Here is a 23,171-nt window from a genome sequence, read left to right as displayed (position 1 = left end):
GCAGTAGTATCGTGGACTGATCCGACTTCCAAAATCTATTGGATTACGCACATCTAAGCTTCTAGTGACGGTGCTAGATGGAATATTTCAAATACAACCAATTTTCAAATCAAATGTCAATTAGGGTTTCATACGTATATTAGAGTTATAGCTACCTTCTGGATATTGAGCATGATACATTTAGTACCAATGAGGCTATCACAGGCTTCTAATCAGTTGGTTTTGACCGCTCCCTGGATTTCTAACACACGTATATTTTGGTATTATTATGGTTACTATCTTTGACAAGTCATACTTCCAAATTGTAGCCACGTGGTTATTTACGAAATTCCGCCCTCATTGCCATGGCGCTATCCCTTGCATGCCCAGCATGTTGCTGTCTCAGCTTGGCCATAACAACATACCGAGCTAAGGAACGCGACCACCCATTCGGACAGTACTGATCATGTCAATTATTGGGAAAGTCGGCCCTATCGTACCGATAATTTCAACTTTTAATTCTTGTGACTGGGGCGCTCGAGTATATCTATTGGCGCTCTAGACGAATAGTATAATGTGGAGACCTTTTTTTTTCAAAGCATCTCATTCTCAACGTGTACAGTTAATGGTAAATGAATAAACCCTTAAACGGGCATAGTTTTTGAGAGTGTGGGAAGTGAAAAGATAACCCACTCATGAAAGTCCAAGTAGTATGGCTCTTAGCTCACACGCTGATGCTGAGGCTGCCCATGTCTTACGTAACTAGCCCCAGCAGGTTCCAGTGAGCGATCTGAGCCGCGAGTCGAGAGCCTTTGGGCTCCAAAGATCCTCATGTTTCAGAAAAGTACTACTGTGCAGTGACTAGTGTACTTCTGCCGTCCGCCTGAGCATAGCCAAGGCCGCCTAATAGATCTTTAAATCTAAAGTTCTCATGGGGAGTTCTAAATTAGGAATCGGTTATGCGGCCACAAACCAGGTCAAATGGCAGTCTCTAGGAACAGCCATGCGTTAAAAAAGGAAAAACGGCCCGCTAGGCCTTTTGATAGCAGGCTTATTTAAAACAAATTTCCCCTTCAAGCAAAGATCTTCGCGATGAATCCATGTGGCCGGGGCGCCGTACCTGGGCGCCTTGAATAACATCACCCTCGCTTGCGTGCAGCAATGACAGTTCTCGAGCTCTCAAAAGTGTATAAGAGAAGTTCTGCAAAAATTCAGAAGAATCGAGGCGTACCTTGAACATGATCGCTCATAGGTCGGGTTCCATGTAGGGTAGCAATTCGGATTTGCTCAGCCTCGTAAACCTGCTCGTTACCCCATACTGTGCTACTAATTCGAGACCAGGGAAGTATCGCTCATGCTGACCTATTGATTCATCTCTTTTTAATCTTGTCTGCATTGTAATGTCTCATTTTCACCACCTTGACTCTTGTGAGTCTATGAAAATATACATTTACCGATGACTACTTCCTTGGTTTATAAATAAGACCTACCTTCCCTATTTTCATTTTTCTTTGGAGCATATCAAGCCATACAAAAAAGGTTGAACTCTGCTATTCAACTGTCTTCATTGTTCACTTTAACAACAAATCTCGCAAAATGAAACTCACTATCATTTCCATTCTCCTGGCTGCTACCTCTGCTTCTGCCGCGCCGGCCATGACGAAGCGCAGCAATAGCCTCCAGATCACCGACCTGGAGGCGCGCGCAGCTGGCGGAAACAGTGCAACCCTGTCATTTGTTCTTACTGATCCAGTCTACCCGGGTGATACACCCACTGACTGTAATATGCACTGGTAGGTCTTATGATTTCAAGAATATCGATTAGCGTGACTCAATTAACTCATCTTTGCGATTCCAGGACCTACGGCTCGAGCCCCAACCAGAGTGCCCGTTGCAACAATGGCGAGTACTATATCAAGTTTCCTCAAGGCGTGGATGATTTCAACCGCTTTACCCTGGAGCTCATTCGGGTCAATGGTTCGATTCCTGAGGATGGGCAGGCGCTGCTGGATTCCAACTTGAGTGGCGACGCTCCAGGAACTAAGTGGATTTGCGTTAGCGATCCCGAGCCGAATGTCCAGTTGGACTGCCACTATAATGGGACGCTTGAGATTGGGGTTTGAAGAACCGTTAAGTGGATGTGATAGAAGACGTCTTAATCTGCAATCGACCGTTCTGATTTTGTGACTTCTTGACATTGAAATTTCTTCGTTACACTGTAAAATAACATATGCTGGCATCAACATAGTCTGCTTCGGAGTGATCATGATAATATCTGTCAACCTTTAGGCTATATCTATGACAAAACAAGGCAATATAGAAAGTATTATCCACAACATTATGCTCATTAATAATTAGGATTCATCTTATTATGGCGCCCATTCCGAAACTTAATCCGTTTAATACAACCTCTCCAGTCTCCATCTATGATATCTCGGTAATGATCGAACAAAATCTCGGCATCAAATTTTCCCGAAAATACCTTCAGGTGTTGTGGCCTTGGCCCCGAGAGCAAGTAATCCACCAACAATTGTCATTGCGCCGCTAAAGTATGACATCTGAGCATATCCGCCGTAATGACTGATAAGTGCGCCATTGATTGGAGGTCCGATCAGCGCTGCGACAGATGCAACTGCAATGCCCATTCCTAGATATGTTCCTGCATCTTGAAGTCTTTTGATGCAAACTGTGAAGGCAGAAGATGCTCCAGAAATGATCGTCCCTGATGAAAATCCGACAGCAATTGAGTAGACGACCAATGCGGCGGTGGATGTTGGCAAATTCAGACAGAATATCACAATTCCTGTCACAATTCCGCCAATAGTGAAGACATTCAACCGACCAAACTTGTCGGCCAGTACACCAGGGATAATTCTGCCGAATGTTGACGCTGCGTTGAGAATTGCAAGGAGATAAGAGGCCATTGTCGAATCCATACCTCGGCTAACTGCATATGTCGGGATATAAAACAATGGAGCAAGCATGCCAATGAACATGAAAAATAAAGCGCCGATCACAAGGTTGAATCTAGGGTCTTTGAATGGCTCAATCATGAAAAAGGCTGATTGGCGGGGCGGCAACCGAGAAGTGACAGCGATGCAAGAGAAGCCCAGTAGAGGAATCAAAATGAATCCAATAATTCTAACGGACCATCCAAAGCCTAGTGAAGTGCCATTCAGCATCTTTGACATGGCTATAGGCATTACGACACCACCGATGGATGATCCTGCTACTACCACTCCGAGAGCAGCAGCACGTTTCTTGTCAAAAAATTGTATGACGGCTGCCATGGCCGGAAACTGAATCAAGCCCATGGAAATTCCCATGAGAACACCTTGAGCTAGCATAAATTGCCAGTATTCTTTACAAAGGCTTGTCATCATGATCGAAAAAATATAAAGAACGGCACAGGGGCGAATCACCTGTATACCAAGTAAGTAGTGTTCATCTGACTTGTAGGGGTTAACTTACCCATGCACCGAATCGGTCGAATAACGGACCACCAATTGCCCCAGCGGTAAACTGAAAACAAGATGCCACTGAACCAATCCAGGCAATTTTGTCTGTAGATTGGCCTTTGAGCTGGTGTGTAAGATAATACTCCTCGAAAACTCCGAACGAGTTCGCAAATCCCAGCGCAGCGAAGAAGATACAAGATCCACCTGCAGCAACAAGCCATGCTCGAAATCCTCCATCAGGAGCTGGGTTCAACTCTAATTCTTCCTTTTCTGTTGTAGGTGAAATCGTGTCGCTGGTGGACTTCAACTCTTCCACACTGTGTGAAGACATGTTTGAAATATATATGAACGCTGAGCCTAATCAGATAGGTAAACAGAATGGGCTCGAAGGCTTGCAGGACAAGACCCTAGAAGTATTGATTTTGAAAACTTCTTTGTTTCGATTTATGGAATCTGATAATCATATTGGAAAGGAAATTCGCCGGTTGTTTTATACTCGAGCTTACCTACTTGGCATGACCGGGGATTTAGGGGTCGGACCACGGACGCGGCCACGGACTTAGGAGTCGGGGCGGAGTCGGAGACGGGAAAAGGTAGACAGTAGAGACCATATGCGCAATTACCGATCAGAGATTTGACGCTGCCATCAGAATAGTGTCATCTTTCTTTCGGCAATAATCTCTCATATTTCGAGTCAGTCGACTCATCGACGAAGTATTTCTCTAGTCTCTCGAATCATGGGAGCTTTCATGTCGTGAAAATGGAGGGCCGAAGCATGCCATCGCCGCAATCGTCCGCACCGACGGCCGAGCCCGAACGCCGGCGCAGGAGACCAGCTGTGTATGTGTTCTTGATTGAAAAGAAAAATTTGAGGCTAGTGCTGACATTGCCAACTCAGCTCGTGTGGTCTCTGCCGAAGACGCAAAATCAAATGCAACCGAGAGTCTCCTTGTAGTAATTGTTTGCGGTCTAAAAACAACATTTGTGTTTACGAGAAGCTGTCACCGCCCCCAAGTCGACGCCTTGACCATGGTCAACCAACGGTCATTCGCATGGACTCTCCTGTGAGAGACTCAGACCGTTCGGTATTGACTGATAACTCATTCAACACCGGCAGAGAAGACACGCTCTTAAGTCGTCCGTCGCTGTTCACAATAGCTACATCGACGGGCCCATCTACACCGGGCAGTCAAATATCGGCTCGGGAGGTGGAGTTTCTGAAATCTAAGATAAAAAGGCTAGAGGATCAGCTATCTAGGGCTACTAACAAGTCTGTCGCCTCCAGTGCGACAAGTCCAAATTTCAATCTCGCCACAACAACGTCTCACTTAGTGGGAACGTTCCATATCAACCATGAAACTCCAATGAACAGTCATGAACCACCGATATCGCGGATGATTATGCATAAGACCCGCGTCTTTGGGCAAAGCCATTGGATGGCTGGCATGACACAGGTGGGTTCCATGTTACGGTCCACCGCACATTTCAAGAACACCGTTGCGCTAATTCTCATTTAGTTCGCAGGAATTGTGGAAATGCTCGAGCCGATTGTCCAGGATGAAGGTGCCAAAGCAGTCGTAGGCTTGCTGAAATGTAAACAACTAGCCAAAATAATCAAGGCCCGCCGGACACCCCCATGGCCTACCCCCGTAACCAGCGATTTACCACCAAAAGAAGTCGCAGACGCATTGGTCGACATCTATCTTCGAACATATGAAACAATTTATCGAGTCCTCCATATTCCAAGCTTTAAAAGAGACTATGATGCTTTATGGCTCCCTGGAAAAATTCATGATACAGCATTCCTTGTTCAGTTAAAACTAATATTTGCTATTGGGGCGACTATGTATGACGATCATTTCACCCTACGAACCTCAGCCATCCGTTGGGTGCATGAAGCACAAACTTGGAGTTCCGAGCCAGAATTTAAATCTCGCCTCACAATACAATTCCTACAGACCTCAATCTTACTCCTTTTGGCACGAGAAAGCGTGGGTGTGGACGGCAGCTTGACATGGATCTCCGTCGGAAACGTCATGCGGACGGCGATGCACATGGGACTTCACCGTGACCCTCTGGTCCAAGCAAAAAGAACTCTTTTTAGTTCGGAGATGCGACGAAGACTGTGGAACACCATTGTTGAGCTCGCCCTTCAGACAAGCATGGAGAGTGGAGGACCGCCCCTCTTGTCGATGGAGGATTTTGATACCCAACCACCAGGGAATTTCGATGACGACCAGATCGAATCAGAAGATCCAACTCCAAAACCTGAAGGAATCTTTACTGGGATGTCAATAGCCCTTAGTCTGCGACAGATGTTCCCCCTCCGCCTTGATATTGCGAGATCCTTGAACGCGCTTGGAATGCAGCGAGGCTACGAGGAAACCCTGCGTCTGGACTCGGAACTGAGGGCATGTTACAAGACTGTCTGTATGACACTGCAGAGACACAGGCTCGTTAACAGCAGTGCACAGACTGCCTTTGGGGTCCACGCGCTCGATTTCATCATCAATCGATATATCATAGGTCTTCATTCGCCATATTTTTCCGCCTCTCATAAAGGAGTAGCTTTCGCCTTTTCTAGGAAGGTTGTGGTGGAAACCGCGCTCAAAATATGGTCGGCAGTCTATCCATCTTCGATTATGGCCCCTTCACCGTTCGAGGATCCGAGTCGCCCCAAAAATGACTATTTGACACGTCTTGCTCGCTGCGGCTATGGTGTCTTCCGCAAAAGTCCAATGCAGGCCTGCTTCCTTGTTGCGGCAGAGCTCAGGGCACAGTTACAGGAAGAACACAGTCTTGGCCCAGTTCCTTTGAGACGGGATTTACTGTCTGTACTAGAGGATGGCAAGAAGTGGAGTTTGAACTCCATCACGGCCGGCGAGACTAATATCAAGGGTTATTTATTTCTATCTTGGGTGGATACTCTAATTCATGGAATGGTGCGCGGAATTCCTAAGGATCAATTCCCAGAAATTTTGATGAAAACGGGGGAAGATGTTGTGGCCCAATGCCTAGAAATCTTCGAACAGAAACTTGACGAGAATCCAGATTTGGTGGGAGTAAATGTGGACAATTTAGATGAATTGGCATTTGATATATCGCCAGATTGGATCGATAGTTGGGGATTCCTGGTAAGTGTGAAGAGAAACACAACCGGAATTAAGTCTTGCGGCTAATATGAAGACCAGCTTTCCACCACACAGCTTGAGCCCGGAGGTGGTGAGCCGATGAATTGGATGTACAATGATTGACCTGGTTCAATGAGGCGTAACCCTTGGGTTGCAACGTTCGTGTTAATGACGATTGAGCGTTTCCGTGCTTTTGATGGAAAATTAAGCGACAACCATGATAATGACAAAGCTCTATCTAGCAAAGCAAAACATTTGGTCCAGACGTTCGGCTTTTTTATAACCGGGTTATCGCCTTTCAACTCCACAATTCGGAAACCTAACGAAGAGAAACGACCTGAATTTTGAGTTCTGAAAAGACAGCCAGTCAAGTAGTAGACTTTTCGGTGTTTGGAGTTGGGGGACCCTTGAAGGGATAAAGGCTGAACGCCCGGCCCGCTGGCAGTTGGAGCTGTGCCTTCGTAAAGAATTCAAGCAGACGTGAAGATTTTACGTGATATGCTTAGGGTTGTTACCCCGATCTGGATGTCCATTTGCCAGGATCAACAAATGTATTCTGGTCTACGGACTATTCGGTGATCTCGCCAGTACATAAATAAGGTTGGGTGGATCCGTGGTAGCCGACGGTATCCGCTCTGCTCGGATCCCTTCATTGACTCACTCTCCCGAGATCAGTACTCAGCGTGCGATTTCTAATGCGTCATTGAATTCAAATTTTATATCAACTATAAGCACCTCGTTCTTGACCTCTTCTACTTGCGATTAATTATCTATCATACAAATGGCCCAGACTGTTAAAGGGCTAGTGCTTTCTTCTCGCGCTCAGGATGTCGCCAATGACGGATCTACAAATCTGATGTGGGACATCATGACTGACGCTTGGTGCCCGTCACGCAACCCCAGGGGATATGTCAATGTGGGCGTGGCTGAAAACACACTAATGCATGCCGAGCTTCTGCAATTTCTCAACTCCAAGCTAGATCTGCCTGCACAGTACCTCACCTACAACGACGGCGGGGGCGGGTCCTCTAGGTTAAGGGACAACCTGTCACAGTTCCTGAATCGCCATTTACACCCATTTATTCCGTTGCAACTTGACCATCTCATTGTGACGAACGGAGTCTCACCAGCAATTGAGCATGTATCATGGGCCCTTGCAGACCCGGGAGAAGGGATTCTGCTCGGTCGGCCCTACTACGGCACCTTTGTTCCTGATATCTCCACGCGCCCTGGAACAACGGTGGTTCCCGTCAGTTTCGATGACATTGACCCATTCCATATCGATGCTGTGCAAAAGTATGAACAGGCGCTGCAAGAATACCAACAGAAGACCGGCAAGCGAGTCAGAGCCTTGATGCTCTGTCATCCTCACAACCCGCTCGGACGCTGCTACCCCAGAGACGTGCTCATCGCATTGATGAAGTTCTGCCAGAAGTATCAGATACATCTGATCAGCGACGAAATTTACGCGCTGTCAACATGGCACAACACCGTCGATCAAGAACCCTCCGCCGTGACGTTCGAGTCAGTATTATCAATTGACCTCGACGGCACTATTGACCCTCGACTGGTCCACATACTCTGGGGTATGAGCAAAGACTTTGGCGCCAATGGTATCCGTCTGGGAGTCATCATCTCACAAGCCAATAAAGACCTGCATTCGGCAATGAAGGCGATTTCCTTGTACTCGTATGCCTCCGGCGTTTCGGATTACTTGGTGTCACGTCTCCTCGAGGATACACAATTTACAGAATCCTACATCCAGGAGAACCAAAAGCGATTATCGGAAAGCTATGCGTACACGGTTGCGTTTGTCCGACAGCATGGCATTAACTATGCCCCTGGGAGCAACGCCGCCTTCTTCCTTTGGGTCAATCTGGGGAGCAAGTACCGCGACTTGCATCCTGGGGAAGTTGGAGTGGACGGGGTTGGAGATCGGATTATGCGACTTCTGCTGAAACACAAGGTATTCTTGGCCAGTGGCGCCTTGTTTGGGTCCGAGAAAGATGGTTGGTTTCGGATTGTCTTTTCCCAATCTCGGGACCATTTGGATGAAGCATTGCAGAGGATTGTTTTGGCATTACAAGACGGGGCCTGTGCATAAGAATCTGCGTGGCTTTCGAGGCGGAGGAGGGGAGATGGTTGGACATAATATGAAAACATGAAATGGATGAATTTTACTGAATGACATCCAGGCTATCGTCTATTCTCTTGAGCCATTTAGTGGATATTCAGGCCTGATAAGTGAAAGTAACAGCTAATGGCGAATTGTTTTGCACCGGCATTGCCGCACATCGGATTTAACAGCCGCGTTCTCCCTTACTACGCCATTTGACAAGGGAAGGAGTTCCTGTCACAGTGGATATCGGTAGAGAGTTGCAATTGAGGACAGTCGACCTTTGCCGCTCAAAGCAATACACTTGTCGTCCAAATAAACCCTCGCACGCGCTTGGACACTTGAGGGGGTAGTGCGACAGGAGAAATATTTCACTGTGTGGTACGCGGACAAGCTTTCCGACGCGATGACGTGAACAGTGAAAATGAACTCCGCGCCATGAATGGAACTCTATTTCCTTCTAGACGACAAGGACTTATTTTCAATTTGTTTTCATTGGTTCGCTGCACAGGGTCATCGTCCCGTACCCATCTACACAGTGAGAACTATACGCCGACGCCGCCTCCATGAGCTCATTCAGGTGATAGAAATGGCCACACTGCATGTCGCGGGGGGCAAGAATGGAATCTGCACTGGATGATACATTTTAAATCTTTTCAACTCACGGCGGTAAGTGCGGCATCTGAATACAAGTCAGACTTTGTGTAGATATTCCTTCCCTGCAGCACTTTGCGGTCCGTGGAGCTGGAACTTTCTGAGGTAAGTCTAAAGTCTAACCGTATTTTCGTTCCCATGTTTGTATACTGAGCCAGAACCAGCATACAAAGCACTCGGCTCAAGGAACGGATGCTGGTTCAAGGACAATAGAACGAGCGGCTGTCCTGAATATCACCCCCGGCCCTGATGTCCGAACGGGACCCGAATAATGATGACTCGTCAATGGGCAGCGAGAAGTATCACGCCGATGACTCTGCAGGACATGAGACCTCCGACGAAGCCGTTCGTCAGAACGACTGTCCAAGCCCAGAGGACTCACCGGATCAACCACACATTCGATTTCGTCCAAACGTGGCCGCTATCCAGGATGCAGCCCGCCAGCATCCATCCGAAGACGTTCAATCCGAATGGGAGCACTCCCAGCGTGAAGGACAGGCTCATCGCCCCTCCTTGCCTTACGCTCACGAATCCGCCGACATCGCCGACACGCCCCCGCACGATCGCACCCAAACGGAGCAAGTCGATTTCGGCAACCGCGAAAAGCCAGTCTCGCCTCCCGCCCCAGACACCGGCCGTGAAACCAAGGCCGTAGACACGCTCAACCTCGAGTGCACGCGCAACCGGCTTCGCAACGCCAGCCAGCGGTTCAAGGAACGCGCCTCCCGACTCGGCGAGCGTCTGGGCCGCCCGACGACCGGCGGCGACGACCTCCACCCGGGCGTGTACCACGGGGACTGGGCATCTGGTGGGGAAGTGCCGCTGTCGGACGTAACGGACAACAAGCACAAGAGCGAGGAGGAGAAGCGGGCGCACCAGGCGGAGAGCAGCTCAGAGGCACACCGGCTAGTGCGCGATCTGACGCAGGACCATTCAAGCAAGCGGCGCAAGACGCGCGGGAGACCCTATCCGCATGGCGGCACAGAGTTCGCAGGCGAAGCGGACGAGTCAAGTCTCGAGTCTGGGCTGCGGTATCGCTCCGGTGGCGGCGGCATCTTGTCACAGTTAATCAAGCTCAATGGTGGGCCGGCTGGGCCCGTGGGTATGTCGCGGACGCCAAGCCAGTCGTCAATGGAGTCGACTTCCAGCGCCGCCAGTGGGAGCACGGAATCAGAGGAGGGCAAAAGGGGGAAAAAGCAGAAGCCAAAGTGGTACAAGAAGCCGCAGAATACCTCGACGTCGACATTGATCGGGGGTGCGGGCAGTTTGAGTGGTGCGAGCACACCCGTCTCGAGCGAAGTCCTGTCAGCAGCATCGGAGCGACGAGGGAAACAAGCAGAGCGCAAAGTGCGACTCGAAGATGAGATTCGCGTGACGGTGCACATTGCCGAGATCATCTGTCGCCAGCGGTATATCATGCAGTTGTGCCGGGCGCTGATGACGTTCGGCGCACCCACTCATCGCCTCGAGGAATATATGCAGATGACGGCCAAAGTACTCGAGGTGGACAGCCAGTTCTTGTATCTGCCGGGCTGCATGATCATGTCGTTCGACGATCCCTCTACGCGGACGACGGAGGTCAAGTTGGTTCGAGTGGCGCAGGGCGTCGATCTGGCACGTCTCTCGGACACGCATCTCATCTATAAGAACGTCATTCACGATGTGATCGGGATCGAAGAAGCCGTGCAGGAGCTAGACGAGGTTATGAAGAAGAAACCGCGGTATAACAAGCTGATCGTCGTGCTGGTTTATGGCCTGGCAACCGCCACCGTCGGCCCCTTCGCGTTCAATGCCCGTCCTATCGACATGCCAATCATCTTCCTCAATGGGCTGCTGGTTGGATTGATGCAACATGTGGCGGCGCCGCGCTCAGTATTGTATTCAAATGTTTTTGAAGTCACCTCGACGGTCGTGACCTCGTTTCTGGCCCGGGCCTTTGGCAGCATCCCACGAATCATCGTCGACGGCAAACGACAGTATCTCTTCTGCTTCTCCGCGATTGCGCAGGCTTCAATTGCCTTGATACTGCCCGGCTTCCTCGTACTGTGTAGCAGCTTAGAGCTGCAGTCACACCAAATTATCGCCGGGTCCATCCGGATGGTCTATGCGATTATCTTCTCGCTGTTCATAGGCTACGGAATTACCGTTGGCACTACGATCTATGGTCTCATGGACAACGAAGCGGTGTCTGATCTGCAATGCCCGAAGACAGGCGCGTTTCCGAATCCCTATGTCGCCCGCTTCCCCTTTGTACTGATCATGACCGTTTGGTTATTGATCATTAACCAGGGCAAGTGGAAGCAACTACCGCCGATGACCATCATTGCGATGTCGGGGTACGTGACGAACTACTTCAGCACGAAGCGACTCGGGTCAAATTCTCAGGTTGCCAATACCGTGGGCGCTTTCACGGTGGGGATCATGGGTAATCTGTATAGTCGGTTTTGGCATGGCCACGCAGCGACGGCTATCCTACCGGGCATCTTCATTTTGGTGCCGTCCGGGCTAGCGGCGACGGGGTCGTTGATCTCGGGCGTACAGTCCGCCGATGCGATTCGACAGAATGTGTCATCGCATGGGCAACCGAGCTCGGCACCAGGGGCGGGTTTGGCCTCCAGCAGTTCGGTGTTCAGCTTGGGCTTTGGCATGATCCAGGTGGCAATTGGCATCACGATTGGCCTGTTTATTGCGGCCCTCGTGGTGTATCCCTACGGGAAACGCCGGAGTGGACTGTTCAGTTTCTAAATTCAGCTTATATATTCATCAAAAGACATATGGCACAGTAGAGATAGCCTAGAAAATATATGACACACCACCTTCATAGCATGGTCCCAGTGTCTGTGTTGACCGTCAGACTTGCCGTACACTGCGCTCTGTAAACACCGACTGCAACAGGAGATGCAAGAGGAATCCTGATAGACTGAATACCTCGAATCCTCGAGAAACATCCGGATAGGCCATGCACCACGTGGGCTCAACAAAAAATCTCATGTCTCTCATGACAATGTGCAGGTATCCAAGATATCCACGGTGCACAAGATCAACTACAGTTGCAATGGACTCGATACGAATGCGAACAATACCCGAACGTGCATTGCAGTAGCGTGTTCCACGCTGAATCTACCCAACTCTTGTACTCTCGATCCGCTCCTTCATGCACGACATTGAGGTCCAAATTTCAATTCCTGTCCGAGCCTGATAAAAAGATGAGGAATAACGATGACTCAATGTGCCCGCCCCCAGTCAACAATTTACATTTTATACTTAAAGTTATTTCTCTTCCCAACCCCCCTCCTTTGTGCCTCTCTCTCTGTTTTCCCAAGCTCCATATCAATCCCCAAAACAAGCCCACCTTCTCCTACGACTAAGATTCCGCCCTGCGTCCGCTCCATCTCCGGGCGGGGCGCGGGGCGCAACCCCCCGCCGTCCAGACAGCAGATCGCCCGCCCAATCACGCCCCCTTGACCGCCCATGTCGCGCCGATCCCGCCGCTGTGTGGTCATGATACCAGAAGCCCGAAGTCACGACGTAGTATTCACTTCTCTCCGAGGGCCACAAGGTCCACGATATGGACAGGCCGTCCCCTATCCCACACCAGCCACCATGAGCACGCGCAACAACCCTCCAGAATATAAAGATCCCATCCTGGGGCCCTGGGAAGCAATTTCTCCCCGCACTGAACCAAATCAATCCCAAAATTCACCATGGTTAAGTTCGCGTCTCTTGTTGCTCTTACCGCGGCGACTCTGGCCGTCGCCGATCCCACCGTGTACCTGATCCGCCACGGCGAGAAGCCCGATGATGGCGATGGCCTGAGCACGCAGGGCGAGGAGCGCGCGCAGTGCTTGCGCGGCGTGTTTGGCGCCAGCTCCTCGTATGATATCGGGTATATCATGGCCATGACACCGAAGAGCGGTACGTTCAATGCGCCTAGCTTTCTTTTGCGCCCGTGGGAAAGCATGGCGATTACATGCATTGCATGTCAATTGCTTTAATTCAATCCCGGATCCCTGTGTGTATCTATTGCTAACTGGATGTCTTTCTCGGCAAAAGACGGCAGCCGCCAGCGTCCTTATGACACTGTGAAGCCGTTGGCTGATGACCTCGGGCTTACGGTCGACACGTCCTGCGATCGGGATGACCCTGGTTGTGTCAAGGACGTGGTCGACGATTACTCCGGCTCGGGAAATATCCTGATCTGCTGGGAGCACGACGCACTGCACGATATCGTGAAGAAGCTGGGCGACGACGATGCGCCGGATTATCCCGATGACCGGTACGTAAAAGTGGAATTGCGCGTGGACGGGAGATATATACACGGCGGTGTTGAGGCCTGTGTGGTGGCACGGAAGTTACGTGATTTAGGTGGAGGTAGGGCTGACAGGATTCTAGGTACGATATTATCTGGACCGATCCCTCGCCATATGACGATATCACCTCAGAGACAAGTGAGAACTGCGCGGGGTTGGACAGCTAGATTAAAACGAAGAAGGCACGTGGGGCTGTATATATGCATGAGCTCATGCCGTCATGTAGATAGATATTCTAGACATGTGTATTTTCTTGAATCAAAAATCTATCATGCATCTATGCGACGGTCTTAAGGAGTAATGTGGAGTCGGTAGTCATAAATTCGGAATTCTACATATACGCTGGCACACAGAGCTACGACATGAGATGATAATGGCAGGAAAATGAACAGTATAGTGTAATATCTCATTACATATGTTCAGCACATCATCCAGATATGCAAAAATCTCATTGCCACGGAAAGGAGAGAGAAATACAAAACTTTCGCAATGCTATGCAAATGCAATGAATGCCCAAACATAGCGAAACCAGTCGCACGTATGAGAATCTGATCCTCCGCTGTATAAACGTGAAGATAACACGGCGTGAAAAACAGGTCTAGATATTATTTTTCAGCTCTGTGGTCGCTGCCGGAGCTTCGGTCTTAGCCGTGGAGGTCATGGGAGTCATGGTGGCCGCCGTCTGATCCAGCCAGACGGCATAGCCTAACAACTCAAGGAGGTGGCGCTCTCGATGAGTGAATACACGGACGCCCTCAGTGCGCAAGAACTTGCCGGCATGTTCGGTGAGGGTCTGTAAATGGGAGGGTTGGACAGTAGCCAGGCGGAGGAGGACATCATGACTGATAGTGATTTGCTGCGGAACATTTGTGGAAGCTGGGATGTCCTGCAGGAGCGAACGGGTCTTTTTGTCTTGTACGAGCGAGTCGCAGTATATTTCCAGCATGCGGTTGCGCATGATAAACTGTAATATCGACTCCAGCGAGTGGACCTGGAAGGGCCCATGAGGATGACTTCTATCGGGCTCAGCGAGGGCACGTTGCATGGCAATGGCGTATTCGAGATCCTCTAGCAACGGCGTCAACTGCACGCGCGAGATCGAAATTTCATCGAGGATCGGCCGGTCGTAGCCCAGCTTCTTCCGCCAGAAGTAATTGCACATGATCAGCGAAATGATGCAAGGGATCAGGACGATATAGCCCCACCAACGCTCCGCCGTCACCATTGAACCGGCGCCAGCGACCAGACCGTTCAAGCCATTGATGAAGGAGTGCCATTGGAACCGACGCACGCGCGTGTGGAGCCGGCGACGAATATCGTCACTTGGCTGGCTGGCACGGGCAGCGTTGTCATGTTGCTGGAACCGCCGGATCAGACAGATCGACCAGACCGCATTGACAACGCCAAAAAAGGCCGCAAGCGCGTTACCGATATACCCCGACAGCAGATTACTGGCTTTGTAGACCCGTGGGTTGGCGCCACCGATCGCCATGAGGGTACCCACGCCGACCAGAACGGACCCGGCGCCCATGAGCAGGTCCATCACAATGCGGTCCACGACTTCCGTACCGATCTCGCGGTAGCTTACTCCTAATCGGCTGTTCATCAGCTGCACCAGCTCCGGATTCTTGTTGTGGTGCTGCCGCAGTCGCTTGATATGCTCCCGTTCGGCCCGTAGCAGCGTCACGTTCCGCCAGCTCAACCGGAAATCCTGGATGGCCACGAGTACCATCCCCAATGCGAGGGTGCCTCCAATGCCCATCAGCACGGCTGCAAAAGTCGGCACAGGTATCTCATTCCACACATTCGCGGCAAAGTCACCGGCGTTGGCGAGTTCCAGATAACCCACGCTGGCCAGAAGACTGTTCCGAAACTGTTGTTGGTGGAGTAGGCGAAAGCGGCCGTGGCGTCGAATAAGGACAACTTGGTCTTTGTTGGAGTCGAGAGAGTCCTGCCATGTAATATCACTGGCTTCACGGAGGAGTTTGGGGACGATAGGCGGAGCCGGCTCGACGGCGGAGAGTTCTAGTTCCGGTTCCGGTTCTGGTTCTGGTTCCGATCCCGCTGAGACGGTGTTCATGGCCGGTGTCTGAGATGGCGTGTGGGTGGGTGAGAAAGGAGTGATCAAGGTGTCAGAAGAGTCCCCGGGGCTCCCCATGGTGGGCAAACGGGGTTGTTGGGATCGTGCGTGAATGTAGATCACGAGGAAACCCCCTTCACATGTCGCTCGCGATATGTACGACCAGCGGAGAAAGAGAGACGATTGGGGTCCAGGAAAGACACCGGGACAGTAGAGGAAGAAAGCAAGGGGAGCTTATGTGGTCAGGGGATCGAAGAAAGAGTAGATGGGGACATGGGGAGACAGAAAAGCCGGACTTAGGCGTGTTGGCCTTGAAGGACCCGCTTGCGGGTGGAGTGCAGTCTTGGCGCCGCCTCGTAGGGCTGAACCTGCCCAGGGGTTTGTTGCGTTTGTCTCAGGTACTTGTGTCAACCTTGGTTTAACCCGGCGCTTCAGGTACCCGGAAGCAGTCCGGTTCTCCCGCCGTTGGAAGGTGGGAGACGGGTGTTATTATTAGATACGTGACACTTGGCCCCCGACAACTCTCTCTCCATGGGGCTATGGGATGTTCCTGTTTACCAATTCCTTCGCCTCCAAGTTCCACTTGCGGCCCTCTTAGAGCCGGAACATGACGAGGTGGATTAAACTGGACGCGCACAATCCGCCACATCTCCACCGCAATCCCACGAAATCCCCACCAGCAGGTCCTACGTCGACCAGCTGTAGGGCTGCCGTTCATTATTCGGCTCCAAAATCTCGAGCATCCCCGCATTCAACCGCTAGTGGCAGAATCACATTAGGAAATAATGGAATACAGTATTTCACGCGGCGCCCATAGACGGTTCTGGGGCTAATGACCCCCGCTATGCATCTATACATAGTCTCCCGCTAACTGAAAGGGACTAGGCAGCGGCATTTGATGCAGAAAGGATCCAACACTAAATTGAGGGGCTCCTAACATACGGAGCGATCCGCGGAAGTAGTCTACGACTACGGTACCGGGAAAATGCAAATCCAAAGCAAGGAGGAGGGTATGCCTATCACACGTATGTTTCCAACTCCCCCCTGCGAGTATGAAACCCGCGATCCTCGTCTTGTCACCCAGATTGCAGTAATAGATGAAGAAGATCGGGTTCGGATAGCTCAAAATGCTATTCTCGTCTGCAAACCCCAACTATCATTTTCGATACAAGTTTTCAATTCCATGGAGCAGTAGGAATTGACCTCATTATCATTGGACCAGGACAAAGTAGACAATCAGCCCCAACAAAACTTAAGATATCTTAAAATAACTCCACTGGGTCCAAAATAAATCCCTCGGCCTGAACAGTGGTTGGTATCTAATTTCCGGAGTACTACAATTTCCTGCGCGGAGCTTAGTTTCTAGGAGCCGGAAGCCCGTGCCGTAATGCTTGAATATATCAACTGTCCTCTTGGATCCTGGGTCTTTGGGGGGTGCCAGTCAGCCGACGGTAACATGCCTGATAGTCAATTAAGGCAAGATTCTATGTGCACACATGCTAGAACAAAATAGCATAATGCTACGAGTTCAATAGCGTACTGCACCTTTGTAGCAGGAATCGTATGTCTAGAGTGAAGGAGGCAAAACCAAAGTGTAGTCGTAACTCGATCAAATCTTGATCACAAGGAAATGGGCAAAGAGCTACAATAATCGAGACATCATGAATGGGAGGGGGACTTGACCTACTTATGACATACTATCACACTCAAATAGTATGAAAATATTCCCAGCTATAGCTCATCCCCTGTCTAGACATTAGAATTAGCCGATCGTTGTGTGCCGAGCAAGTGATGATCAAAAGTATAGGCGGTCGGAAAGCCAGCAAACGGGAAACGAAAACAAAATCAACAAGATCTATGTTGCTTCAAAGATAATCGCTATGCATCACAAGATCTATGAACTATGCATTTTTCGCCCACTTTGATTCCGACTGCCCGCCTTTCTGCGCGCTCAACGCCCGGATGAGTTTGACGCCCGCGTCAACTGTCTCGTCCAACGGCCCGCTCCAGAACTCTGTCTCCCGGTCACAGCCACGCAGCACCTCATCCTGTGGCTGCTCGATGGTCGGAGACGGTGACCCGTCTGGAGATGGCGCACTATCGCTGCTGTATACATTGACGCGCTCGTGGAAGCGCACGCGCTGGCGGACCCGCGCGCCAGGTGATAACTCGGGTGAGCCCGCGCGGGCGACGCTCGCGTCGTGGAAGGCCTTCCGCACGGCGTAGCGCTGAGCTTCTTCATTGCGGAGCGTATCAGAAAATATTTTCTGTAGAGCAGTGGAGGCTGTGAAGCGCATGGCAAGGTACGCCTGCTCGGCGATGAGGATGGTGACGAGCAGAGAGGAGAGGCGAACTTCTGACATGGGCCCACGGTAGAGGTGCACGATCGCAGCGGTTGAAAGCGTACCCATCCATGCAAGAAAGTCAAGGCCTAGTAGACAGGGCCCGATGGAGTCGGCACGGATGGGCGGTGGCCGCTGGCATTCGAGGGTCAGCTTGAAAAAGTCGCCGCGAAGCTCAATCCAGTTGTTGAGGAGGAACCCGAGCGGTACAAGCGGCCATGCGACGCCGAAAAGTGCGAGGTACCCGAACTGTACGCACATCTCTAAGATGTCCTCTTCGACTTTGTACTCGTCAGCGTCGGCTTCGCCACGGACTCGGCGCAAAAAATGGGCCTCATCGGGAGAATCGATGAGCAATAGGTCAGTAGCCTTCGAGAAGCTGCGTTGACGCTTCAAGCCAGCCTGCCGGTCACGGTAGTTTCGCCATTTCTGCCAGAGAACATGCTTTACATAGGGAAGGACGATCTCCTCGCCAAAGTTGAGAACCTGTGCGGTCATGGAGAGGTAGATGACCTCTTGCTGGAAACGGGACGTGTCCACCTCGAACTCCTTGTTGGTACTGGCCATATCCCCATTGCGACTGGTTCGGTGGAGGATATCCAGGTATGGAACGATGGACTTGCCGAACGGGACATAGATATATGCTGTCAAGATAGTCGGCAAGAAAGCTGTGATGAAGTTCATCACAAAGGTCTTCTGCGTTTGGGCCAGGTCATACAAGTCCTGGGTCCGGTAGTTCTCATAATCAGTCAAACGGGTCGCCATATTTGTCAAAAAGGAGGTGATAGCGGGGAGCGAGAGCGAAAACAAGATTGTAGGCGCAAACTCGAGATACTCCTTGAGGGGGCCATTGTACACCTCCGAGATGAACACCTCACCCGCGAACGAGAAGCAGATCAGACTACCCAGTGCCAGGCTTGCAACCGAGGCAAAAGGGATCAGCAATAGCTGCCGTGTAAATTGCTTCCACCCAGGGAAAACATGCGTGACTTGCCCTGTAATTGGGTCTTTTACTTCTTTCTCCCAAATGTACTGCGTCCGGTTCACCTTCAGCCGGCCCACTCCCTTCACTCCCCACCGCAGACTGAGATCTGACTCGCGGATCTTCCAGTACTCAACAAACACCACGCACCAGATACATAGTGCACTACCATAGATGATCGAATATGGCCCGAGATAGAGCCAGCCCACGATACCGAGAGTCGCGGGGACAATGAGAAAGAGGGAGTAGCAGTGAATGAAGGCGTAGTAAAATGCAACCTAAACAGAAAATGGCCAACCCAGCGGTTAGCAAATACCCTCCCACAAGAACTTCGGATTTTGTGCGATGCAGATACGCAAGAACCGAATAGAGGGGGTCCTGAATACCTTTTCTCCAAAAAGCGCACGGATCGCATCTAGGTCCTGGGTCGACAAGATCGTTTTGCGGCTCCATTTGCGCAGTAATTCGGAGCAGGCGTCTTGGTCGTGGAGCGGGAACGAGGCGGTGACGTTCTTCCACTTGCCGAAATTGGGCGTGATACCGGCGCCGCCGAGCTTCTTTTGCCAGGTGACGGCGTGGTAGACGGACCGCAGCTCCTCGGCGGAGGTTTCGGCGGTGGCGGCAGTGTCCTCGTCGCCGGCGGGGAGCGTATGTGTAATTCCAAAAAGCCAGTCTTTGATTCTATGAACGCATGGGACGTGGTCAGTATGCACGCAGAAGAGGATATGGCATTGACCCGTCGAGATCTGCGATCATATCGGTAAATACGGGATTGGACTGGTCTCTTTGCTTTACCTTGACTGATGTATCATCTTACCCAGATGATCCCGGGGAATGCGAATACAAATTAGCAAGGAGGATCCATGGCCATGGCGGACCTGTACGCTCAGGCCAGCTTCGCTCAGGTCGTGAATTAACGCTCGAAATTCCGAGACAGCGTTCGTCTGATCTGCAGGGGTGAGGGTAGATCGTCAGTCGCTGTGCGGTCGAGGCAATGCAATACTATGGCCTCTGGTACACAGAGGAGCCAGAGGAGAAAAGGAATGCCGGTTGCTGCCATCTGGCAGTGCCATGCTGGGGAGGTCGATCGTACCGAGATCGCCGAATTCATACTGCAGCACCCAATCCACGCCAAGGTTGTCGTTTTCCTCATCCGAGAGCTTGCCAGACCCCGCGAGCCAAGACATCTTGGTCGGGTCGGAGTGCCTAGGATGGCCTGGTTTGTTCGCAATTTGTCGCAAGCTGGCGGGCTACCTGGTGTTGTCGTGGAATGGGAAGCAAAAGACGGTGAAGCCCTAGAAGAGAGAGGGAGGATGAAAAGGAAATTGGAGAAGTCCCTAAAAGGGGAGGGGGAACGAACGCAGAGAGACCCAGTGTGGGGGAAAGGCAAATAATCATCATCGTACGCCAGCCCTGTAAGCGTACTAATCTTGTTAGGATCCGGGCAAATCCCCACCCGCTTCTATTTTCTCCTTGATTTGCGTGGGCAAGCGATGATGTTCGCAGGGGTTCCACCAATTGCCAAGGGGCCCCCAAAGACGCTCATCTTGTCGCCCTCGAGGACCTATAGAATCCAGCCTAGAGGACTATATCAATCTGAATTTCTTTCTGTGCTAGAAAACGATGATCAATTCATCGAGGCTCGGTACTTGAGCTTTTTCCTATACTTCCAGACTCTGCTCCACGGTGTCTACTTGTCTGACACAGGGTCGGATCCACGCCAAGCTTCAGCCCTACAAGGCAAACTTGGGTGCCGGGGGGTTTAACCAGGATTGGCCCTGATTTGCCCCGATCAGTCTGGGTCTAACCCCGATGGAACCCGGTTTGATCCAGTTACCAAACCCAACGAGCGATGTTGGGAAACGCGATCGGCCCTCATCCTGATTATTGTTCTTATTATACAGTATCATGGGTATTGATGTTATTATTAGCATCATTTGATTATCACCACACAATTTCCCCCTATTCCTCCCCCGCCCCCCTAGTGCCCAGGATAGATATACAAACTACCGAGAGAGTACCAAGCAGTAAGACTGTTTCTCATCTTTTACTTACAGATATTACTATACCGCACACCCTGCACGGCACGAATCAAAAATGCTTTGCGTTTCCGGATATCCGAACAATTCTGCAAGCCCTGCATCAAGCATTGCCAATTGGCCCCGTGTAACCCCTTCACTTTTCAACCCTCTCGCTTGGCGCCCATCGGCTTGCCCCACTGGGTACAAGCATTCTCGGAAAGCATGCAATTGTCTACACTGGCAGTATCGGAAATAGAGTTAGATAGCAGTTTGCACGGGCAGATACCTCTCTCTCTCTCTATCTCCCTCTTTTTATCAAATCAGCCTCACGCCACAGCCACAGATCTTCTTTCCATATCGATGTAGATAGTTTTACTCACAAAAGGGGGAGAGGGGAAAGGAACCCCCCCCAATTAAGCGGGACCGCGACCGTAATTTTCTGCGGTCACCAAATTTTCACCCCAAAAAACTGCTGCCTGACGCCCTTCCCGCCAAGCCCGCACGGCTGGGAATTCCGGGCAACTAGACTGTATTGAAGCGGTAATGATACTACTAATATCGCAAGCATGGGGGGTAATGTAGCCTAATATGATGGAAGGAGTTCGGGACTTCCCATCTGCAGAGTGATAACATGATGATTATTCATTTGGTCAACTAAATTTGTTCTTGAGTTTGGCACAGTTTTGAAATCCAATACTACCAACTTTCCATACTCTGTCCCATGGGATCACATTCAAAAAATCTTGCATCGGCACCATGCAGAACCCAATGCTTGACCACGGATTTGTAGATGCCTCTCCCGGCCAACTTATTTTCATTCCATGCTCCTTTAAATCACAATGCCATGGCCTTGAGCTCGGAAATATTCTTTTCCTATTGATCTCCCTGCGACGGAACTCAAACATCATTCCGTCACTGCCAAGAAGTGGACCAACTTTCTCCCCAGCAAAGTCCAAAGTGAATGACGGTATTCGCCACCTCCCCACGACGCGCGACCAATACATACTAGCGCATAGGCATCAGCGTTCAAATCGAATTGAGCACGTTCATAGGTATCTGTACGTACTGGCATCCTCCTGACGAGTGGGGCTTACCTAATATGGCCAACGCCGCTTTTATTTTGGGCGGGCAGACTTAGAGGCTCACTGAGTAATTTACAGTCCAGGCTTTGGCTCACTCATCCTGATCCTGATCTTTTGCTGACTCATCTTCCTTTCTCATGGTCATCTATTTGACACCCAGTCTACCCCACGTCTATATCCAAAGTAGTATCAGTTCGGCATAATACAGATTTATTTTCTATGTGCTTCTTGGTGGCCCTTCATTTCTACAGGGTCGACATTTCTTCATAAGTCAGTATCTCTGATGTAAACTTCGCTTCAAAAATCATTCCCCCTTAGTCCATATTATATATTTATTTTCTCAATCATCTCAGTTGCTGTTATGGATTATTAGATTAGGCAAGGGAGTGAGATAGTATTCGGTTTGGGAGAATGTGAAAAACTGATGCTTGGCCCTCCACAAAGGGGTCCCATGTTCCTTTTAACTCGAAGGCTGGGGAAGCACAGCGAGGTAATGTCACTAGCTGTACACTAGCAGATCATCATTGATTCATTGTTATTTCATAAACCTCCCGCTGGCCATGGTTATCCCATGCCAGTCACTGAAATATAAATCACAGAGTGATTTCTTGCCCAGCTCTTTCCTCGATCATTATAGTCTCCTTCTCTCAGCCTTCCTACCTTTCTAAAAAAAATCACCGAAGTCGACATTACCTCTACTTGTAGTATTCTGAACACTATAAATTTATATGACATATCCTTATATCGTTGCACACCCTAGCTGATTCTTCTTTTCTCTACATGGTAACAAAGACCCTGTGGACTCTCGATTTCGCTACTAACGTATTTCACTAGCGAGCTGGCCACACGGGCAAGCTGGGCACCCAGAACACCATAGTAAATGCGATAAATTACAACTCGATATTTCAGAGGACAGGTATATTTAGGACAGGTAGTGACGGAATTCAAAACTCCGCTGGCAAAGCCCAGATGAAGTTGCATCTGAAAAACGTTGATAGTGTGTCCTTAACTGCTCC

General features: G+C 50.3%; 8 protein-coding genes across 8 annotated transcripts; 5 read left to right on the top strand and 3 right to left on the bottom strand.

Annotated features, from left to right (window-relative positions):
• Window positions 1-1,575: 1,575 nt before the first annotated feature.
• On the top strand, window positions 1,576-2,102 carry N7462_001314 (uncharacterized protein; the record flags this gene model as incomplete). Its single annotated transcript, XM_057073040.1, has 2 exons — window positions 1,576-1,772; window positions 1,838-2,102. 2 exons carry the CDS (start codon window positions 1,576-1,578, stop codon window positions 2,100-2,102), a joined length of 462 nt encoding a protein of 153 aa, XP_056936681.1.
• A 339-nt stretch (window positions 2,103-2,441) lies between these two features.
• N7462_001313 (MCT family MFS transporter) lies at window positions 2,442-3,768 on the bottom strand (the record flags this gene model as incomplete). The annotated part of the gene is made up of 2 exons (XM_057073039.1): window positions 2,442-3,401; window positions 3,451-3,768. The coding sequence occupies 2 exons, from the start codon at window positions 3,766-3,768 to the stop codon at window positions 2,442-2,444; spliced, it is 1,278 nt and encodes a 425-aa protein (XP_056936680.1).
• Window positions 3,769-4,972: 1,204 nt separating this feature from the next.
• Window positions 4,973-6,616, top strand: N7462_001312 (fungal specific transcription factor domain-containing protein; the record flags this gene model as incomplete). The annotated part of the gene is made up of 1 exon (XM_057073038.1): window positions 4,973-6,616. The coding sequence occupies one exon, from the start codon at window positions 4,973-4,975 to the stop codon at window positions 6,614-6,616; it is 1,644 nt and encodes a 547-aa protein (XP_056936679.1).
• A 733-nt stretch (window positions 6,617-7,349) lies between these two features.
• Window positions 7,350-8,672, top strand: N7462_001311 (putative aminotransferase; the record flags this gene model as incomplete). Its single annotated transcript, XM_057073037.1, has 1 exon — window positions 7,350-8,672. One exon carries the CDS (start codon window positions 7,350-7,352, stop codon window positions 8,670-8,672), a length of 1,323 nt encoding a protein of 440 aa, XP_056936678.1.
• A 915-nt stretch (window positions 8,673-9,587) lies between these two features.
• Window positions 9,588-12,083, top strand: N7462_001310 (threonine/serine exporter family protein; the record flags this gene model as incomplete). The annotated part of the gene is made up of 1 exon (XM_057073036.1): window positions 9,588-12,083. The coding sequence occupies one exon, from the start codon at window positions 9,588-9,590 to the stop codon at window positions 12,081-12,083; it is 2,496 nt and encodes an 831-aa protein (XP_056936677.1).
• Window positions 12,084-13,042: 959 nt separating this feature from the next.
• On the top strand, window positions 13,043-13,815 carry N7462_001309 (uncharacterized protein; the record flags this gene model as incomplete). Its single annotated transcript, XM_057073035.1, has 3 exons — window positions 13,043-13,253; window positions 13,392-13,614; window positions 13,731-13,815. 3 exons carry the CDS (start codon window positions 13,043-13,045, stop codon window positions 13,813-13,815), a joined length of 519 nt encoding a protein of 172 aa, XP_056936676.1.
• Window positions 13,816-14,246: 431 nt separating this feature from the next.
• On the bottom strand, window positions 14,247-15,806 carry N7462_001308 (uncharacterized protein; the record flags this gene model as incomplete). The annotated part of the gene is made up of 1 exon (XM_057073034.1): window positions 14,247-15,806. One exon carries the CDS (start codon window positions 15,804-15,806, stop codon window positions 14,247-14,249), a length of 1,560 nt encoding a protein of 519 aa, XP_056936675.1.
• Window positions 15,807-17,629: 1,823 nt separating this feature from the next.
• N7462_001307 (anoctamin family protein) lies at window positions 17,630-20,239 on the bottom strand (the record flags this gene model as incomplete). The annotated part of the gene is made up of 4 exons (XM_057073033.1): window positions 17,630-19,330; window positions 19,439-19,733; window positions 19,848-20,001; window positions 20,071-20,239. The coding sequence occupies 4 exons, from the start codon at window positions 20,237-20,239 to the stop codon at window positions 17,630-17,632; spliced, it is 2,319 nt and encodes a 772-aa protein (XP_056936674.1).
• Window positions 20,240-23,171: the final 2,932 nt, after the last annotated feature.

Source organism: Penicillium macrosclerotiorum, assembly GCF_028827735.1.
Source record: "Penicillium macrosclerotiorum strain IBT 26536 chromosome Unknown utg000002l_segment0_segment0, whole genome shotgun sequence".
NCBI lineage: Eukaryota > Fungi > Ascomycota > Eurotiomycetes > Eurotiales > Aspergillaceae > Penicillium > Penicillium macrosclerotiorum.
This window is presented reverse-complemented; position numbering and strand designations above follow the sequence as displayed.